The 22,108-nt window shown below is 45.5% G+C and overlaps 1 protein-coding gene across 2 annotated transcripts in view; it reads right to left on the minus strand.

The window, feature by feature from the left end:
* Positions 1-1,770: 1,770 nt before the first annotated feature.
* Positions 1,771-22,108, minus strand: part of ACO1 (aconitase 1) — a 59,245-nt gene continuing 38,907 nt past the window's right edge. For both annotated transcript variants that reach the window (XM_072728124.1, XM_072728125.1), the window contains 11 exons: positions 20,985-21,144; positions 18,863-18,998; positions 17,851-17,935; positions 16,901-17,057; positions 15,735-15,859; positions 13,880-13,984; positions 13,013-13,155; positions 10,315-10,462; positions 5,904-6,026; positions 3,477-3,662; positions 1,771-2,653 (listed from right to left, as the gene is read on the minus strand). In XM_072728124.1, coding sequence (XP_072584225.1) covers positions 2,540-2,653; positions 3,477-3,662; positions 5,904-6,026; positions 10,315-10,462; positions 13,013-13,155; positions 13,880-13,984; positions 15,735-15,859; positions 16,901-17,057; positions 17,851-17,935; positions 18,863-18,998; positions 20,985-21,144 — 1,482 coding nt within the window. In that variant the 3' untranslated portion in view covers positions 1,771-2,539. The remainder of the gene's footprint in view (positions 2,654-3,476; positions 3,663-5,903; positions 6,027-10,314; positions 10,463-13,012; positions 13,156-13,879; positions 13,985-15,734; positions 15,860-16,900; positions 17,058-17,850; positions 17,936-18,862; positions 18,999-20,984; positions 21,145-22,108) is intronic.

Here is a 22,108-nt window from a genome sequence, read left to right on the forward strand (position 1 = left end):
CTACCTCTGTAGCCACAAGTTCTAGGAGCCAGTTATTATTTATTCCTATTTTTGCTTAACCAGTTAGAGTTGTGCTTCTAATCACCTGAGTCATGACTCCTCCACCCTCCTCTAGCTTACTCTCACCTTCTAAATGCCATCCCATAGCCTAACACACGAGTATCTTGCTGCTTTCAGTAAGGCCCTTAATGCAGCGTGCACACCAAAGAACGCTTGTTTCCTCGGAGGGATCGGGCCTAATGGGTTCGGAAAACTGTGATGGAAAACTGTTAGGTTCATTGGAGACAGGAACCCGTCGGAGAGGGAGGAGGCCTGGCACCTGGAGCAAGGGCAGCAAACGTTTAGTTTGGGGTGAGAGGACTAGTGCCTTCTTGAGAAACTAGGCCAAAGGAGTTTATTTGCGCAGTCCTGCTATGGGTCAGGGTATGACCCTGGGCAAGACGTTTTCGTAATGAACAGGGCAGAAGGTGCATTTGGAGGTAAAGGAGTCCAGAAGTGAAGGGACCTCGATCTAGAAGTCATAGCCACTAGCATCACCACATAACCATGGACTGTGAGGAGCCACACAGCTTCCCCACAAGCTCAGTAACAGAGCCAGGGCGATACAGACCTGTTGCCTCAGTCCTTCTTTGTGTGTTTATGTAGGACAGATGCCTATTTGAAGGTCATAGGCTTTTTTCTACCCCAAGGTTCTGTTTGTAATTTTTTCCTATGAATACACGCTAGGTCCCAGGATCCTCAGAGGCTCAGTAAACTCAGTAACCTGTCCAGTCCCTCATCTTGGCAGAAGCAGAGACAAGACTCAATCCTGGATGTTCTGATGACCAGGCCACATGCCCTGAGTGCTAAATTTGAGATTTAAAATGCATTACAGGGCAGCCCAGGTGGCTCAGTGGTTTAGCACTGCCTTCGGCCCAGGGCGTGCTCCTGGAGACCCGGGATCAGGTCCCATGTCGGGCTCCTTGCATGGAGCCTGCTTCTCTCTCTCGGCCTCTCTCTCTCTGTGTCTCTCATGAATAAATGAATGGAATCTTAAATAAATAAATAAATAAATAAATAAATAAATAAATAAATAAATAAAAATGCATTACAAGGAGATCAACTTGTAAGCTGTAAGAAGCCCTGTTATGGATTGTTTTTTTGTGTCCCCTCCCCTCAAAATTCATGTTGACGCCCTAACCCCAGTGTGTCTCTTTGGAGATGGGACCTCTAAGGAAATGATTAAGGCTAAGTGAGGTCATAAGGGTGGGGGCCTAATCTGATAAAATCAGTGCCCTTGAAAGACACCAGACAGCCAGCTTTCTCTCCCTCCTCACGCATGCATTAAAGGAAAGGCATGTGAGGACAAAGTTCAAACCAGAAAATGAATTGGCTAGAAACTTATCTTGGACTTCTAGCCTCCAGAACTAGGCATTTTTGATGTTTGAGCTACCCAGTCTATGGTATTTTGTTATGGTAGCCAGAGCCAAAATGATGTCAGTGATGAAAATAAGCAGATAAACCATAGGACACAAAAATAATTTAAAAAAATTATGATCTGTTCACCATACTTACATTATTGCTACTGCTACCTTCTTGTCTGCTCCCAACCAGGGCAGAGAAATCCTGTTCCTCAACTCTTCATTTCACCTGTATAGTATGGATGCAGCTATAACAGCAGCCCCTGAAGGTCACCCAGGCTTCTGGATGCTGCAGTTTGAGATCTGCTCTGCTCGAACTCTCCCCAGACTAGAGCCTCACACACCACAAAATTCAATTCCAAAGTCAAAGTTTTCCTTGAAAATAGATTTAATCTTATTCAAATTACAAATGTTCTAAGTCTCTCTCCAAAACCACCTCCAAAGTTCTCCTCTTGACAAATGAAAATTTTTTCTGGGGAAAATTTTTGAAGAGAGTAAAAGAAAACGTCACATTTTTTTAGTGTTGATCCATCAAAAGGTACATAATCAAAAAAATGTCAGTGTCTGACCAATCCACGAGGTGTCTGGATCATTCCACCCGAAGGAAAAAGGCAGAGGGAAGAATTGCAATCACTGCTGTGATTTGCAGCGTGAGCAAGTGTTCGCCTACCGTGTCAGTCAGCCCCACTGCAATATGCAGAGACCCGAGCCCCTCAGGGGAAGGTTTCATTGAGCAGAGGGGAACAGAGGAACAGAAGAGAGGCGGGGGCTGCCTTCTGAGGAGACTCATTTGTGTCCAGCTGAACACAAACAGGCCGAGAATGAAAAATCAACATTCTGTAGTCAGTTCCTTTACAGACTCGCTCACTTCTCTTCCTGGCACTACCGACATTCCCACCATTCTAGCTTCCAAATTCTAGAAAAAGAGAAAAAGATTCACAAAAATTGAGAATGCAGAGACTGCGCATTCTGTGCCTGGAAGAACGGCATTGGTGACGTGGGCAGCACACGCCCCTGTGCAAGGGGGCGCCCTGCGGGGAGGCCCGCCCTGGAGGGGACGCTCGGCACCCAGGCCCGCTGGCTAGTGGCGCTTCGCTCCCTCCTGCGCAGCTCCAGGTGCGGGCTCCAGCGCAGATGACCTACTTGGCCATCTTGCGGACCATGTAGTTGAGGATACCCCCGTTGTGGAAATAAACGAGCTCCACGTCGGTGTCGAACCTCATGATGGCCTGGAAGGTCTTCCCGGAGTCCAGCTGCGATGACAGAGAGCAGAGGACAATCAGGGAGGGCGGGGGAGGCCAGGCAGCCCCGTGGGGAGGGGCGGCCCACCAGCCCGTGGGGAGACTCCTGCCCAGACCCCGTGAACCCGAGGCTGCGTTTGGCCGAGACCCCCAGCCGACTTCTCTGCACAGTAAAGTAGGGCAGAGTACAAATGACCGAGGGGCCGGACCCCAGGGCCAGGCCTCTTGGGGCAGCAGTACCAGTGACACTAGGGATGGGAGTTTTCAGACCCTCCTTGGGAGGTTCAGGCCCACAGGGGTCTCAGGAAGTTGTCCCTCAGGCAGCTGGTCCAGTCGCTCACCCTGGGACCCCACCCTGGGACCCTGGGGTTCGGCACCTGCCTCGCCTCACCTGGGGGGCTGTCGCTTTTTTTTTTGGGCAAATCAAAACCTGGGGCCTGGGGGGAGAGGCTCAGGAATGGGTTGTGTCTGTTCACATTTTGATAAGAAAGAGGTGTTTTTCAGATCATGTGAAAATGTACTGTCTCCTCGAGCTTCTAACACTTCTCTGGGCTAAAGAGAGACTGGGAGTCCGAGGAGACAGTGGGGCTGGCTGCGGCCTGGAGCAAGGAAGGGATGGATGGAACTTTCAGGACTAAACAGACCTAAGTCATCAGTCAACAGGTGTCGTCCTGTGTTGTGAAGGCAGAGCCGGTGCCAGCAGAAGTGCCAGGTGTGACTCACTCCTACTGAGTGACGGTTTTCCTTCCAGATTCCACTCATTTCTTGTGACGGGGTTGAGGGTGAGCACACGGTCCGGTACACCCAGGCCTGGCACAGGGCGGCTCCGGCTTACCTGGACCTGCACTTTCATCCGAGGTGTGAGGTTGTCTGGAATGATGATGGTGTATCGCTCCCGCCCTGTGAGTCCCAGGGTGTCTGCGGTCTCCCCAGGGAGATATTCGAGGGGAATCACCCCCATTCCCACCAAGTTGCTGCGGTGAATGCGCTCGTAACTCTCAGCCAGGACAGCTTTGATTCCCTGAGGAGCCAAGACAGGACTTTGGACACAGTCCCAATTTTCTTGAGATACATGGAAACTTTACAAAAGGCTTCTTAAGTCAAAGTCTTCTCACAGCTAAATTCTTTATAAGTACCAATTAGTCGTTTACCTAAACGGCTCCTTTAGTTGTAACCCAGCAGCTGGTCTGGACCATCCGCTCACAGGCGGTCCGCAGGCCATCAGGTCTCCCCTTCGGCCACCCCCCCAGCCCCAGGAGGTGGATGCTATGACCGTCCCCTCTCTACCCACACTCAGTGGGAGTATCTGGTACCTGAGCCCATGCAGTCTGACCACACACCTAGCTGCTTTGTGACACAACATCCCTTAGCAAACTTCCATTGTATCTGGAATCCACAAAACAATACAATTTTTGTTTCATTTCCCTTGAATTGTGCTATTATCATCGGTGCAGACACAAAAAATTTAACCAAAAAAGCAACGTTCAGACATACTACAGAGAAAGTAAATGATGCGCTGCTTTTACAATTCCTGTTTCAAGGATCAAATTCCATTGGATACAGTCTTGATATTGAGCTTCCTATAAAGTAAGTTTTATTGGTAACCTATAACTGGCAACATATGGCAGTGATCAATAAGCCAGGATACCTGATTAACTAGAACACCCCATTCTCAATATTAGTTAATTGTAATATAATATTAAGATACCCCTAAAAGGTCTCTTGACATGTAGGGTACACTTTGAAGCCCCCCTGCATCAGGATCACCTGGGGAGCTTGTTAAAAATGTGGATTCTTTAGGTACTACCCCAGATATACTGCTCAGAACCTCTTGGTGGGCCACATGGGGGGAGAGGAAGCTAGGGATCCCTGGACGTAGTGAGAACCACAGGCATAAAGCTCCGGTTCTCAAACTCAGCCACATATTAGAATCACCAGGCTTATAAAATCCCTGTGTGCAGGCCTTTCTCCCTACCAACTAAACCCCAGAGCCTCTGGGGAGGAGATCCTGGCATAGGCATTTAAAAAAAAATCCCACAGGTATCTCCAAATTTAAGAATCATTTTATAGAGGAAGAACAGGTTCTTCCGAACAGGAAATATTCTGCATGGACTTATGCACACATATGTTCCCCTGGTGAGGGAGTGGCAGGCTTCGTAAACTACACTGGGCACGTCCCTACTCTGGGTAAGGGCTGCGCAGGGCTGCCGACCAGTCGTCTAGGCCCCTCTGCTGTGAGAACAGCCCAGCACTGCTCAGTGGCCCAGCTTAGGCAGCCGGAGCTGTTCTGCACAGGAGTCTAGACCCTGGGGGGCCCCCTGAGTGCCAGTTGTCTTACCCTCCATCGGCTCTTAGGCTTCCCCACTTGGCTGCATGCTGCGCGGGTCTCAAAAAAGGCAGGCTTTTGATACATTATCAAGCAATCAAAGAACATTTTTTGTTCCCCCCATAGAGCAAAATGCTTGATTAAAAAACAAAACAAAACAACAGGTGTATTGTTCAGAGACGTCTGCAGAAACCCGGCCGGCCAGAGGGCTGCGGCCAGACCCCTCGTTCTTTACGGTACTTGTGGATGTCAGCTTACGTCGTGTTTCCCAAGGCTTAACTTGCTGGAGCCATAAATCATCGAGATTGGCACCGGCTAAGTCATCTTACCCGCCCCCAGAATTAAAGCTGAGCAGCAGGACTCTTCCCTGCTCTGGGCCAGCAGAGGCTCAGGAGGTAAAAGCGGTCTGCTCTCCGCACGTCTCCCTAGGGACGCCCCCAGCGCCAGCCAGGCCCTGTCTACGCCCAGAGGGAGCTTCCTTGGGTGGGAGAGGCCAGCCGCCGCTCACAGGCCGAGAAAGCAGCTGTAGAAAGTCCGTCCAAAGGCCAGGCTCCTTACTCTGGCCCTTCCGCAAGCCTCCCGCAGACAACACAGGGGCAGGCCCCCTCACTGCTGGCCTGGGACAGCGGCCCGAGGACACCTCCGGTCCTCAGCCTGCATGTTAGGAAAACCATGCAACTTTTCCCCATAAAAAAAGACTTATATACATACTTTTGAAATGATTTCCAAGACTGCACAGGCCCTCCTCCCGACTGCTCCACAGCCACCCCAAAGATCCACGGTTGCCAGAATAGGACCATGTGATCTAAGGACCCAGCGTGCGCCTCGCTGACCCTTCACCACTGGAGGGAAAGCCGGATCCACCACGCGGCAGGACCCAAGCAAGCACCACACGCTTCCCCGAGCTTGCGTGCTGGGTCCCGCCGCCACACTCACCAGGAGGAAGGGGCCCTTGGCTGCCCAGTCTCTGGAGCTGCCCGAGCCGTACTCCTTGCCCGCCAGGACGATCAGGGGAAGGCCTGCCTGCTGGTACTGCTCTGCCGCATCAAACACATCGAGCTGAGGACGAGAAAAGCAAGGTTTGCGGAGGCTGTACGGGCACAGAGAGTGGACCCAGGCTGGGGGGACTGGGTGAGAGAGCGTGGACCCAGGCCAGGGAGACTGGGTGAGAAGCACAGGGTCAGAAAGGTCTTTGGTGGCCCAAGTCAACACAGAGCTGACAGGGAAGTGCAACCCGTCAGTGGCCTGGTTTTCACAAATTTCCAATTAACTCCATCTAGTTACCCTTGCCAATGAATTTTATATTCTTCTAACTGAAAGGCCTCATTTTTGTCCTGGTTTTAGAAAAACATTCAAATCCTAAGGCATCAAGGGGGGGAAAAAAACTAGACCAGATTGTTTTTCCCTCTTCTATTGATTAAACTTTTTTAAAACTTAAAAAACAGAGTCCAAAAAAAAAAAAAAAACAGAGTCCCACATAAACCTGGGTTTTGACTCCATTTCAGAGACTCAGTGATGGGCCCTTGTGGAGGGTAACAACCGCAAAGAAGGGGTGACATGTTCTGAAATTATAGGAAATGCAGACATACATACATTTTATTCATTCATTCATCTTAGAAAGAGTGAGTGCAAGTGGGGGGAGAGGCAGAGAGAGAGAGAATCCTCAGATTCCTATGGAGCCCAGAGCCTGACGCAGGACTCGATCCCAAGACCCTGAGACTGACCTGAACAGCTGCTTGACTGATGGAGCCACCCAGGCGCCCCATAATGCAAACTTTTACTAGTCACCTTTCTACAAGGAGGTCAAGGCAGAGACACTAGATACACTGGTGGAAGCACAAATCAATAAAGGACAGGAGAAGATTAACTAATACTTTGGTATATATGAGAAACATCTTGCACAAACAGCTTCATTTGTTTCTCACGAGAATTCAGAGTATCCTGCTGAGCCAAGACTTCACGAAGACATCTGATTATCACTGCTGGTGATATGAAACAGTTGTTTTTCCTGGTGACTTAAGTAAAAAAAAAAAAAAAAAAAACAAAAACAAAAAACAAAACACAAAGAAAAGAAAAACTCCCTCAAGAGAGGGTTTCCTTCAAAAGAAGCTCTAGAAAGGTGTATAATCAACCTCTCAAGTAAGCTTTCACAAATCACCATTTCGGTGGGCTGATAGAGCCTGTGGTTAGTTCCACCTGGCGTTACCCAAATCTGGGGAGCTTATAAAGCAACGGCTCCCTGCACTCTCCCTTTCTCTTCTAGAGAACAGGACATAAAATTTCGTTGTTTCTTCCGTGAGATTGTGCCTCTAGATCTTGAGTATTATACCTACACTGCCAGTTCTTCATTTCTCCATTTTTGTTATCATTTATCAATTTCCTGTTTTGATGGGGATTTAGTTCTTTTTAATATATTTTATTTACTTAATTATCTGAGAGAGAGACAGAGAGAGTGAGCAGAAAGAGGGACAGAGGGAGAGAGATCCTGAAGCAGACACCCTGCTGAGTGCAGACCCTGACCCAGGGCTCTGATCCTAGGACCCCAAGAGCATGACCTGAGCTGAAATCAAGAGTCAGACCTTAAGCAACTGGGCCACCCAGGCATCCTGGGGATTTAGTTCTCTTAATTAACTACCATTCCCCTAGGTCCCCTCTCCCCAGCCTTCCAATATAATTATGTCATATATTTTGGGTAAATCAATGTTTGGTGTTTGCACTACTTTGACTACGTGAATGTTATAGCGGAGTCAAGTGATGTACTCTGATTTCCTTTTCTTGGTAATTAAGAAAAATTTCCACTGGAATTAATCATTTTCTTTTTGTATGTGCACTCACCTGTCTCTGTGTCCCTCTGCATCAATTAACTCCCAAACTCTCTGCCTGAAGTACTATCTTCTCTAAAGACATTCAAATGTATCAGGTAGTCTGTCATTTAAAAATCTTTCCCATGGAGATACCACTCTTGGAACGTCAGTCCTCTTCTAATTTGGACTGATTCTTCTCTAGAGGTGGTACATTCCTGTTATAGAAGAATCTTCCTTCACTGGCATCCTGGGGATTCCCTGCATTTCCTTTTTCTGAATCCTACATCTTCTCCCTTTTTGGCTTATTCTCTCATTTTGGTAAAATGCATTCACCAAGGAGTTTCCTGAGACAGGGACTAGGGAGTATTTTCAAAGTTTTTAAATTGGAAAGTGTTATTACTTTAGCATGGGACATGGAATTTTGGGGTGCAAACCAGTTCAAGTTTCCAGTGTTGGTTTGAGCACTTCTGATCCCCAGCACATTGCACATAAGCTGTTCTTTCCTCTTTGGAAGTTTCTAGATCTTATCTTTATCTCTGCTGTTCCTAACTTCACACCAATGCCACGTGGAGCTGTTCTTCCATAATCATGTGGGTATTCAGCGGATGTCATGTGGAATTGGATTTCACAGTCGGAGAATTTTCCTTGTGTTACTTCCCGGATAATTTCCTTTCTTCTCTTCCCAACATCTCCGGTCAGATGCTGAGCCTCCTCATTTCAGTCTTTAATTTTCTTATATTTTCTCTAATTTTTCCTTTGTCTTTCTGTTCTATATTCTGAGAAGATTTTCTCAACTAATCAACTTTTCCTGTAAATTTTGTAGGGGCTTTTTTTTTTTTTTTTTTAACAGCGCTTCCTTTCTTTTAAAATTATTATCATTTTTTAAGAGCCCTTTCTTGTCTTCTGATTATTCTATACCAGCAGAAAATCATTTCAACATTCTGAGAAGACAAACTTTTTTTTGTTTTGTTTTCTTCTACTCTTTGTATTACCTCTGTTTTCTTTCCCTACCCTACCCCCTCTTCTTTGTCTAGGTCTGTCTTTCAAGTTCGAGGCTTGGCTCAGATGTCTGTTCATCTCTGATTCTGTCTCCTTATTTAAGATGAGGCATTAAACATTGGACCAGAAGTTCTAGGTCATGGCAGGGCTTGTAAATAAGCATTTACAGTCAGTATACCAGAGGCCCACCCCCAGTGTCTATAACGGCGTCTTTCCCCTGGGTCTCTTGGGCATTTCACCACCTAACTGTATCTTTTTTACTTAGTAGTTTATCATCCCTGTTCTTCACTGAACAACTATGTACTGGGCACTGATCTTGTGTTGGGTCCTGGCGATCATCTATGAAGAGTTTGCTTTCCAAAATATAATGTTACAAGTGAGGCTGTATGGGTGGTGGTAAACCACACTGACTGGAGCCAGGCTCCCTCAGTTTTGTTTTAAGATTTATTTATGTATTTTTTTGGGGGGAGGGGCAGTGGCAGAGGGAGAAACAGAAAGACTTAAGCAAACTCTGTAAAAAAAAAAATAATAAAAAAAAAAAAGCAGACTCTGTGCCTAGCACACAGCCCATTGTGGGGCTCAATCTCACAACCCTCAGCTGAAACCAAGAGTGGGACACTCCACCAACCGAGCCACCCAGGTACCCCCAGACTCCCTGGGTTTTCATCTCTATTTTTATTATCTCAAAAGATGAACAATTGTGGTACCTACCTCAAAGGGTGTTATGAGGATTAGATAAGTCAATATATGCAAAGAGCTTCGAACAGTGCCTGAGATATAGTAAGTTCCATAGAAATACTAGCTATTATTATTTTTAAGTGAGTCAGGAGTGTTATTTCTCAGGTAACTTAAACAGTTCTCAAGCAGCTTTATGGCATCTGCTGGAAAGGGAAGCGATGCCGAAGACTACCACATGCGTCAGACACCCTGCTCCATGTTCTACACATCATTCCATTTAAGCTTAAGCCTCAGAGCCTTACAAGGTAGATATTCTACTTTATAGGTTAGAAAACTGAGGCTCAGAGAGGGAATTAACTTGCTGAAGGCTCCAGAGCTGGGATGTCTGACTCAAAGTGCAGGCTCTCCCCGCCTCTCACATGCCTCCCCTCTGGGAATGAACAACTCCAGATGGAACAGGCCAACTCCAGATGGCACCCAAGCAGGCTTCCACGGGCCTCTATATTCCTTCTTTTCCTACTGGGACAGGGAATTCAATTAAATGCTAATAAAGTCATACAATAATAGCACCTGTTGATAAATAGCCTCTATCTTAACCTGGAAGCTCCCCCTCAAATACTCTGAACTGATGAAATTTCACCCAGAGGCTTTGTAAATTCAACTCCCAGGAAATGAGGCTTAGTTAGACCATAAAGTAGAATCTCTAAGCAGGAAGAGAAAGTTTTAGTTTAAAGGGCACCTCTATCAGTGATGAACTCTCTTGGACACAAGAGATAGCATGGGGCTGTGATGAAAAAATGAGACCCAAAGGCAAGTGAGCGTGTAAATACCCAACCACCCAGAGGTGATAAAGACACAGTACTCACAATTTCTCCAGAAGGCAGATATATAGTCTGTGGTGCCTGCTTGTTCAAAAATTTGTTTAATAAGCGAATGTTGGCGAATGTCCCCCGTGCCATGATGGCATCATTACCTCGGCGGGAGCCGTAGGAATTGAATTCTCGTGGAGTCAAGCTAATAATGCAAGCAAGAGAGGAGCTAGGTTAGTGACCGGAGCAAAGGAAAACTTAGCTTCCATCAAGAAAAGAGGAAAAAACCACAACCTAGATATCTCGCTAAGTTTACTAAGCATTGCTCTCCAAGGCAGAAAAGCTGTTCCTGAATCTTCTGCTGAGGGGAAGAGTCAGAGGTAGAGGTGGGGTAGTGGAACGGGGAAGTCAACATTCTCCCAGGGTCAACTACAGTCTTATAAATCTGTGTAGAAAAACCAGGAGGAACTCGAATGAGTATTTATTTTCCTGATTCACTAGAGTAGCCTGAAAAATCTCACAAAAGATAAAATATTAAACATGGGTAAGAAAAAGGAAACAAAGAGGAGTCAGTGTGGGCCAGTCAGGTGGAGCCAAGAAGGAAGGAAACATAAAGTACATTCTGTAAACTAACTGGAAGGAGGTATAAATTTGTCCTCAAGTTATCAAGAACTCAATGTATCGGGCAAGACACATGACAGGCAACATGATTTACAATTTTCATAAAATAAAAATCAGAACAGCGCCAAAGAGGCAGAAGAGCTCTTCCTGGTCCTGAAATCAAAGAAAAATCCTGTCTATGGGCCAGAGTCAAAGGATACTCTGTGATGGCAGCAACAACTTACAATTAACACTGCCATCATCTCACTGGGCTGTTTCTTAAAATGCTAGGAAGTATCTGCGAGTGTTAATCTGATCTTGTGGGGAGATGTGATTTGGAGATTGAGAGAGTCTGTGAATGGGCTATAGGACCAGGTGAGCGTGTCTACAAACTCCTGAAATTGTATCCAGAATGTTGGGAATATGTGCATTTTCCTAGGGAGGTATGATTTTTTTTTTTTCCATTCAATTCCCTAAAGAGTCCATGTCTCAAAAGTGTCAACAATCACCAATCAAAAAAAGTATTCATCACTGCTCGCTTCCTTAGTTTCTTTCTCCAGCCTCATCCTCAGTTTCCCTGTTTGTTGGTGAATCCTCTTCTCCCAATCATTCATTCATTCATTCAACAACTATTTATTGAGCCTGCCATGTGCCAAGAACTGTTCTAGGGGTTTGAGATAGATCATGGAACAAGACAGATTAAGATCTCTGCCTTTGCAGGGCTTACATTTTAAATGGTGGAGACAAAAGAAATAATCATAATTTAAAAATGAGCATCCTACATAAGTGTTACCAGACTGTGGTTAATAACTGGGAAGGGAAAAAAAAGTAGATCAAGGCGAGAAGAGCAGTATGGTGCAGGTGACCTCATGGAGAAGAGTTGAACTGGCAAAGGAGTTAGACAGATATTTTCAGGAAGAGCATCCAAGAGGAACGAACAGCCAGCTCAAGCAAAGGCTGTCAGGCAGAAGGGTATTTGGCCTTGCCTGGAACATTCGATAAACAAAGTAACCATTAGGGTAGCCACAGCAGAGTGGGTGAGGGGAAGAGCAGAGATTCGCTGACCCCTCTCGAATACCCCTCTCCCATTCAAAGTATAGTCACACCCCTTTAGAATCTTACTGTATGCATCTCTGTATAGAAATTCTCACATGTTTAACAGAGTAGCTGCCCCACGTAAAAAAAAAAAAAAAAAAAAAAAAAAATCTTGAGTTCGACTCCTGTGCATCATCTGCTCTAGAGGTGGGCTAGCTTCTGAAACTTACAGCACTCATTTCTCTGGGGAACGTGGACTCCTCCTGCTTTGAATGTGACTAACTCTCCTGCTTGGAATGGGCCAAGGTGGGGTGGGTGAGGGGTGGGGGCAGGGGGCTGAGCAGAGCTCAGGAGATGGGGAGCTGTGAAGTAAACAGGTTAGCTGCTGGGTTAAGTGAGATGCGGCCAAGGCAGTTTTCCTCCCACTGACAAAGAAAAGAAAAAAATAAAATTAAATAAAGGAAGAAAGCAAGAAAAAATAAAGAGAAGGAAAGAAAGAATGAAAAAGATGCTGGATTCTGTTCTTAGATTCGCTCTGGGTCCCATCCCTGGGGACGCTGACTCAGGAGGTGCAGACAGGAGCCAGGAATTTATATCTCCCCAGATGATTTTCATGGAAAGTCAGATCTGGGACGGACTCGTCACTGTGGGGGTATTAGAGGACACTAGATAATACTGGTATAGTACCTGTTCAGGTCACTCTATGACTGAAGGATCGGTAAATGGATCTGTCGGTGGCAAATCCGCAGTAACTATGTGTCACACCCAGGAAGCGGCAGTGAACAGCTTGGGGGACATGGCAGGGGGCACCCCCCACTGATGGCGGGGCGGTAGAGAGCAGAGCCTGGACTCTCTCGTTAGCACCCTGGGGGCAGGGCCCACAGTGAGCTCTCCCGGGGCCCCTGCTCAGAAGGAAGGGCCCTTCCCTCTGCTGCAGTTTCCTCGATGGAATCTCCCAAGGAGGCTGGGAAGCAGCAAACAGAAAGGGTGACTGATTATCAAGCCTCGGGGTTCGGTGAAAAACCACAGTCTGAGTCAAAAGAGAACAGGTGAGAAGAGAAATACTGGCCGGCCTCGTTCACTCCAGTTGCCTTAGTCTTTCTCCGTCACTCACACTCACCCTCTGTTAGTTAAGTAGCGAGCGGCGGGGCTGTTCCTTGCGATATTTCCGGCCGGAGAGATGTGGTCAGTTGTTACTGAGTCCCCCAAATTGAGCAGCACGTAGGCACCCACTATGGATTTAGGGGGCTGAACAGCCAGAGTCTAGAAAAGAACACAGCAGGTCAGTGCCAGCTCAGCTTTTCTCCAGCAAGTCACCAGGGGAGTCTCAATGTTCTCTACCTGTTCCTGGAACCCGAACTGGACGACAGCCCTTCACTGATGCACAGAAAATTCTAGGCTTTTTCATTTTATCAGGGGTGCTTAGAAAAGTGAGGTGAATTTGGTCAAAACACTCACATCCCCCCAATCCCTGAATGGAGGCAAAATACTGGGACCAATATTCCCTCAAAAGCAGAGGGATGCAGTTGCAAATGGCCCTCCCGTCTCCACATCCACGGAACTCAGATGCCGAGGCCAACTAGAACCTTGACTTCTACTCCCCTCCTCTTTACACCCAAGGGCACATCCAAGGGAGCACGGACTCCTTGATCATCAGTTATAGGGAAGATCTTCCTGGTTTTTTGAGTAGAAAGTTTAAATACAGCAGGCCTGGGGATGTTTCCCTGGAACAGTCTGTCCCTCAGATTTTTCTGGGTCTATGTCCAGGCAGTTTGGGATCGCCAGGGCGTCCCTGCGCAGCCTCACCCTGCACACAGAGCCAAATACCCCAGCTTCTCAGAGCTCTCCCGGGGATCATCTGCTCGGCTTTGCAAAGGGTTCAATGGAATGCATAGTCAAAGCAAGGGCAAAGAGTAATGAAGTAGACTTCATAAGGAAAGAAAGCTTTTGAGAACAACTTATTTTGTTAAAAATAAAAAAGTCATACCAAGTTTTCAAAGAATGGCGGTGACTTAATGTATGTAGATTTGGGATTCCAGCAATATAGCTTATCTGATGGGGCTGCTAAGGCATTCCAGCTTTCATTCACGGTCTTACAAAAAAAAGATAAAAGAAAGATAAGCAAATCTAATCACATTCCATTCTAAGGAAAGCTTTTTTTTTTTTTTTTTTAAGATTTTTATTTATTTACTCATGAGAGATACAGAGAGAGAGACAGACACACAGGCAGAGACAGAAGCAGGCTCCATGCAGGGAGCTCGATGTGGGACTCAATTCCAGGACTCCAGGATCACACCCTGAGCTGAAGGCAAACACTTAACTACTGAGCCACCAAGGCGTCCCTCTAAGGAAACTTTAACATGCAAGCAGAAACTATATATTCTAAGAGTACGATAAAAACCATTCTTTGCATGATACCCTCTAGGTATGCCAAGCGAAATAGAGAAAGACAAGTATGACTTCACTGATAGGTGGAATCTGAAAAACAAAACAAACAAACGCAGAAACAGATCCATAAACACAGAGAACTAACTGATGGTTACCAGAGAGGAGGGGAGGTGCGAGGATGGGCAATAAAGGGTACAGAGGAGGGGGAGGTACAGGTTTCCAGCTGTAGAGTGATGGAAGCCAATACCATGCTGTGAGCTGTGAAGAGACCCCCGCCCGCAGCAAGGCAATGAGGGAGGCCTCCAGCTAACTGTCAGCAGGGGACCCAGGCCCTCTGTCTGACACCCTGTGAGACACACTGTCCTGCCAACAACAGCGTGAGTGGCCATGGAAGTGGATCCTCCCCCAGATGAGCCTTCAGATGAGCTGCGGCACCAAAGGACATCTTTGCTGGAGCCTTGTGAAGGCAGAGGCACCCAGCTAAGCCACACATGGATTTCTGATCCACAGAAACCATGAGATAATAAATGCTGTTTCTAAGTTTTGGGATAATTTGTTGTACAGCAATAGATAACTAATCCATATACATAATGTAACTTATGAAATAATAATCCAGATTGTACCAAAGGGGAAATGATTTACTTTCTGAAGATTTGGGGAAGTAGATGACCAGGTCACATGGACACTGTCACATGGACAGCTTTAATACAGCTGCTATGTGTTAAAGTCAGCTTGAACTGCCTTCACGGGGCCATGACCTCCGCCTTTGGAGAAATGCATTTAACCCAATGCTCAGCAAACTTGCTCATACCACTTCCGATGAGCAACTTGTGGGAGGGCACGGTGCATGACCCTCTTCCCCAGACAGTCTGCTTTCTTATTTCAAACCCAAGTGCCCCAGTCAGCATTCCTAGGGTCTACCTAACACAGAAAGCAAAGAAAAAAATAACATCCAAGGGTCTCAGTAAACGATACTGAGCTTCACACATTTTCTACTTGTCAAATGCATATTTTATTTATTTCAGTAGTTTGGTGCTTTTTCCTGACTGGCTTTTTAAATTGTTTTTAGCCTCCACATCATTCTGAAAGGTACATTCAACCAATTAACTCTACCTCAGTGACACTCTATGGTGACATCGGGGAATCCTCCACCACAACTGACACGATACCCAGGGTGTCTGAGGCGGGAGGGGTAATGGCAAGCTGGCTACGAATCATACACAAGCTGAGGCCTCTCTTCTTGAGGCTGCTGCCAAATCTGGGAACATTTGGGGAGTGTGGGGTATGCAAAAATATAAATCACAGAAGAAAATGACAGAACCACGTTCTAGGCTATCTAAAGAAAGAAATGCTACTTTCTTCAGTTTCCACCCCCATCAGCGTCAGTCTCCGACATGCCACAAAGGAATGGGTGTTCCCTGGACGCAGGAAGGCAGAGTGGGCGAGGGCCTCACCTCTATCTTCTGGTAGACCTCCTTAAACATGCCAGGGATCACGTACTGACGCTCCACCGCCTGGATCTCATCTCTCGTTGGCCAGATGTCTTTCAGAAATACCTGTTGTCCCTTTGCATTGACCCCTGGGGAAAACAAGTTTATTAGTGAGAAAAACTGCATTTAATATTCCTTTTCATGATCACATCCAGCCAGATCCCGTTCTCTGTGGCAGTAATGTTCTGTGAAGTCCACCCAAGTGCTATGTAGTGGAGCCTGAATTGCTGGCGCAAGGGGGCGTGACTTAGGCTCCTGAGAGCCCCTCGTCACAACGTTTTCGGCAACTGATCAATACACAATCTTGCTTTATGTGTGCTTCTGCTTAAAGACGCCTTATCTAATACATCTTGTGGATGAGTTAACACTGAAGTCACAGCCAACAGCACTCAATTCAGGCGTGAACAAAGTCGGCCTCCCAGGGGCACACCACACAGCCTTCTTGGGCTTATGCATACTAGACAGGATTTCGGCACTATGCCTGGGGGCTATTTTAAAAAGTGAAATCACCCAAACCACAAAAGTGTAGAAAAACAGCTTTCACCCCTCTGTGCAGGGCTATAAATGACCGTGGAGGCAAGACCAGTATTGATTTGGAGGTTAAAATACATCTTAGTGAACAGACAAATGTGCCAATATCGAATCCATATAGAACGAGGATCAACTAGAACTCTAGTTGTGATTTCCTGAAAGTAAATTTAAGGGGCACTGTTTTCATATTATTGAATCTACTCGGAATAGAGTGAGGAGGACACAACGAGACCTCCAGAGGAAAGGAAACAGAGCATCATTTCTCTGGCTTTGGAGAAGTTGATGAGTTCCTACAGTGGCCATGTTAAGATAGTGCCTATCATTTGACAGAAGCAGGAGCCAGACAGGGAAGAACCGGGGGAGGTGCCAGGACAGCAGGCTCTCTATGACTTTTTGGATTTATTTCCTTTCCTTGTCCCCTATCCTTCGGTGGATTCTTGACTATTGCAGTTCCGTCTTCGCCATGTTTGGGAGAGAAAAGAACAGACTCTCCTTATCTTTGTTAGTTCTATCTTAGTTCTACTTTACTCCAGTAATATCTTCAAATTCACTGGAAAAAAAACAAACAAACAAGCATAGCTGCACAAACGCAACCTTACCCAGTGGTTCCTTCTCAAAGTCGATCCTGACGGTGCCAGCGATCGCATACGCTATCACTAAGGGCGGGGAGGCTAGATAGTTGGCCCGGGTGTTGGGGTGGACTCGACCTTCGAAATTCCTGTTCCCAGACAGTACTCCAACAGCTACAAGGTCTCCCTGTGTCAGGCAAGAGAAAAATCAGGTCACCCAGAGAAGGGGCTGCCGAGGCTTCTCATCTTATGCCACCTGTTAAACTCTCCCGTTGCTGGGGATAGAGCTCCTTAACATGGCTTGCACCTGGTCCTCTGCCTGCGGGGAGAAGAGCACGCACGGGTGTCCCTGGGGAGACATGGAGTGAAAGGACAGAGACATGTTTCTGCTCCCGAGGAAATCCCAGGTGGGCCAGAAGGCAGCATCCTGGTTACTTGGCTGCCTGGGGCCTGAGGATAGAAGGGAATGTCCAAATAGCTGAAAGCTACAGGAAGCCACACAGACCTATGTTAATTCTGTAATTCACGTGAAGCAAACCAAATACTGTTTCTCAGTGCTACAGGACTTATGGAACAAAAATCAAGCCAGTGCAATGTAGTTTCGATTGCATTGTTTGCATGGAGACATGTCTGACTTTGAGCCAGTTTCAGAAGACCAAGAACAAATAGTTGTGGAGCTGTCTGTCACGAAAACCAGCACTGGCTGAGTTTTCATGTGTGCCGGGCACTCCTCAAAGTCTTTTATGTCCATTATCATCTCCATGCTCCAACTCTGTGAAACAGGGACTACTATCATCTCCAATTTACAGTTGAGAAAACTGAGGCACAAGGTAGATAGCCAGTCAGCTTGCCTCCAAAGACCATACATCTAAACACAACCCCTGCTTCTCTGGACCTTCTGGAGATGACCAGCATTTCGGTCACACATTGTGTGAGAAGAGACAACAGCTCTGAAGCCCTCCGGGCTCCTCTGCAATTACCTGCGTGATGGCTTCTACCACAGCTTCGGGTAAGGGCCCACTGTTGCCAATGCAGGTCATGCAACCGTAGCCCACCACATCAAACCTAGACGCAGAGAGATAAGCACAGATGGAAAGTGACACTCAGCGAGCCCCTCTGCTGGTGGCAGCTCTAGAGACCACTGATTTAAAGAGAACAGCAGTGTGGGGAATAAGTTTAGTACTGTTTCAATAAAGCTTTCATTCTTAGGAGCATTTTAGATATACATTTTTTTTAATTTTAAGTACAATCTACTCCCCAACATGGGGGCTTGAACCCACAACCCCAAGGTCAAGAACCGCATGTTCTACCAACTGAGCCAGCCAGGTGGAGCATTTTAACATACTCTTCGTCCATTCTAGATCATTCAATTAGAGTCCTTTTTGAGTAAAGTGTAAAAAAGAGTCTAACTGAACGATCTAGACTTTCCAAAAGCTGAAATCACATATGCCATTTATTTTTTCTATTCACTACTTTGATTGTATCATCCCATTGTATCACTGACTTTTAGGAGACAAATGAGTAAAATCTTTCTCAACCAAATTAGAAGTAGTGGGGAAACTGCAGGAATTGCATTTGGTAACAAATGACTCGTTTATGCCAAGGAATCAGAACATTCTTAGCCATGGTAATTATTTTCATACCAAAGAGCAGACTCTCAGCTTTTGAGCCAATGCTAGCCCACAGCACACCTCTGTCAATTGAGGAAAGGCACCCCTTCCTCTAGAAGGGTACAGCGCCACACCAAAGCGCAGGCTTGGCTTCAGGCCTGCTTTGCCCTTCAAGGGCACCCTTGTATGATGAACAACCAGCACAACTGTCAATGGGAGGCCTCTACTCTGTTGAAATGTAAGCACTGCTCACTGTCTGACAAGACTAATTAGATACCAAGACTAATTAGATAAGCTGACACATGCTACAAGGTGATACAGTAAGAGACATCTGGGATAAAATACAACAAAAGCAATGGTGTAAAAGAAAATTCTTCCTCACCCAAGCTGGGACAGATACGGCATGACTCCGCTTTCTCGCAGGTAGTAGGTGACCACCCCACTTCCAGGAGACAGGCTAGTTTTGATGTAAGGCTTCACCGTGAGGCCAGCATTCACAGCTTTCTTTGCTAACAACCCTGTGCAAATGTAAACACTGACAATGTGAGGTGGCTGCCCCTCTAGGTACCAGGATAGCTCTGGAAAGAGACTGCCCCTTCATTCTGCATCTCCTACCCCGATGTGACAAAGCCCCAATGGTGCTTTCTGCTCTTTCTGTCACCTCGCAGAAATCAAAAGCTCATTGGCCCAAAGTCATCTACGCGAAGGCGGTAAACTCAAAATTAGTCATGGGAACGAAGAAAAGAGATAGGCCTTTTTTTTTTTTTAAAAAAAGAGATAAAACTAAAAACGTTTAGGAATATGTTACAGAGTAAGTTTTTGTTTGTTTGTTTGTTTCGGATGAGCTTTTAATCAGAAACATAGGCAGTAACATATGTTTGAAAAATATATATGAAACATAGAACCTTGCATTTGTAACTTGCTATGGAAAATCCATGCTAATGCAACATTAAGTTTGGGGTTTTAATTGCATAGAAGTCAAGGAATTCAGAGTTCAAGTTCCCACAGCAAGCAAGCTTTACTCCACACGTTGCATCCCAGGACCTTCCTGAGTGGGGTGACCTAATTCTTTGGTAAAATGTGGTGTAATGAAAAGTGACAGAAAAGATTTCTCCCCATGGTGACAATTCCTATCATCCCGAGCAAGATGGACAGTGGTCAATTTTAGCCACGTAAACTGTACCCTTTTTGATGTACAGCAGTCCTTGGTGACCCAAATGACAAACAATGTCACTGTCATGCCTCAGTCAGGAGGTCCAGGTCTTGGCAATGTGCTAACAGAGTAAGTTTTTAACTGTTGGAGGGAAAAACAATCTTCCCGATTACGTTTTATTTGGATGAAAATTTTAATTGGTTGGGCCCTTTCTTAAAGGATATGAATTGTGTGCTGGTTGGTAAGGAGTACAGTCAGTCTAGAGTAAAAATCTTGTCCCTGGGTATTTTTTTAAAGTAGAAAATCACGGGCCCCAGGCTACTGGAATTTTAGCAAATACAGAGACTACTAGAGACATTGGGTGCTCTCTTAGGATGTATCATAGAATTTGGAAAGAAATGGGGGGGGGGGGTGTGATAAAAAGGCACAAAAAGCTATAGATAAGCTGGTGACTTGTCTTAAGGAAACTCATTTGCTCCAGACAAGAAAAGCTTAGGTATCAACAGATGAGTTCTTGGACAAAGGTTTTCCCAGGGCAGACTGGGTGGCTCAGAGGTTTAGCGCCGCCTTTGGCCCTTGGTCCGGGGCCTGATCCTGGAGTCCTAGGACCGAGTCATGTGTCGGCCTCCCTGCATGGAGCCTGCTTCTCCCTCTGCCTGTGTCTCTGCCTTTCTCTTTCTGTGTGTCTCTCATGAATAAATAAATAAAATCTTTTTTTTTTTTTTAAAGAAGGTTTTCCCTATGTACTCGTGCACTTTATAAAAAAAGAACTCTCTGATGATCTTTGGAACTCCCAAGAGTTCCTTGGGAATGATAAAAAAAAAAAAAGTGGACACTAAACACTCTTCTATTAATAAAACTCCATATGTAAATATTAACTCCTTGCCCAGAATTGCATAACATCTGAGGAAGTTTTATCAACTGGTGCCCTGTGCCCTAATTTAGATGCACCTGACAATACTTCTAAGACAGATTGAAATCCGCAGTACAAAAAGGCCTATTGAGGGTTTTTTAGAGGCTAACCAATCTGTGATATGAAAACAGTTTTTTTTTCTTCTAGAGTCTGACACAAGATTCTAAACTTTACCAGAAAGTCATCTTTTTTTTTTTTTTTCTTCTACTTATTTTCTGTTAATTCTAAGGACTAGTATGCATTATAGATTCTACTTTAAATACTTTGTTTTGGATGCTACTTATTATATAAATACTACTGGGCCAATAATCTCTGCATTTGGGAAAGACAAGGTTCAGGGAACTACATGTACAAGTCAGGGAAACCCCAGGGTTGTGTCTTGAAAGACTTCCACCCACGTGTCCACATGATTGTGGGGAGGGATTCACATGCACTCACCTGCTCCTAACATCACAGATGGATTACTGGTGTTTGTGCAGCTAGTAATGGCAGCGATGACCACAGAACCATGAGTAAGGGTGAATTCACTATTATTATAGATAAACGTCTTATGGTCATTATGATGGTCCAGAGCAACCTGGAATCCTTTAAACCCTTGCTATGGGAAGAAAAAAAAATTGTATATATATACACCCACATACACACACACACACACACACACATACACACACAGTGAAATGTTCTCACTTTAGAAGAAAAATAAATACCTTGGTAACTATAATGTTAAAAGCTAATTTTTAACAAAAGTCACTGGCTGAGATATAAATATCTGAAATGTTACAGAAAAATTAAAGTCCTCTTTATTGTTTTTAAATCTTTATAAAAAGCAGTCATCGGGGATCCCTGGGTGGCGCAGCGGTTTGGCGCCTGCCTTTGGCCCAGGGCGCGATCCTGGAGACCCGGGATCGAATCCCACGTCAGGCTCCCGGTGCATGGAGCCTGCTTCTCCCTCTGCCTGTATCTCTGCCTCTCTCTCTCTCTCTCTGTGACTATCATAAATAAATAAAAATTAAAAAAAAAAAAAAAAAAAGCAGTCATCATTTCTGAATTGTACTCTGTTTTGAAGTCCTATTAACAATTACTTGTCTCTCATCTCGAAAATGCTAAAACTACAAATTTAGTTCCAAGTTAGTCTAATTAAATCCGATGACATTATTGTGGAGTTTCATGAATTTAAACCATGGCCACAGATTCTAACATGAGGGAAATTTTAAAAAATGTGCCATTTTTGGTCAGATTCAACGAGTTATGATCGATGAGGCAAATAAAGTACAGCTGAACATTTGGTGTCATGCTGGTGGCCCAAGGATAAAACTCATCACATAATCTTAATCATCACCTGGGGAAATGTTCATTGAAAATCTACTGCATACAAGATGTCATGCTAGGTACTTTGTGGGTACAAAGGTGATTCTGACACAAATCCTATACTCAAACATACGGTCTAATAAGGGAAATCAGACATGCAAATAATATGAAGGACCAGCAATGTAAGTTTAAGAACATGGATGCCATCAAAGGGTTCCAGACCAAGGGCCATGAAAGTTCAAATGAGGGATGGA

Source organism: Vulpes vulpes, chromosome 12 (assembly GCF_048418805.1).
Source record: "Vulpes vulpes isolate BD-2025 chromosome 12, VulVul3, whole genome shotgun sequence".
Taxonomy (NCBI): Eukaryota; Metazoa; Chordata; class Mammalia; order Carnivora; family Canidae; genus Vulpes; species Vulpes vulpes.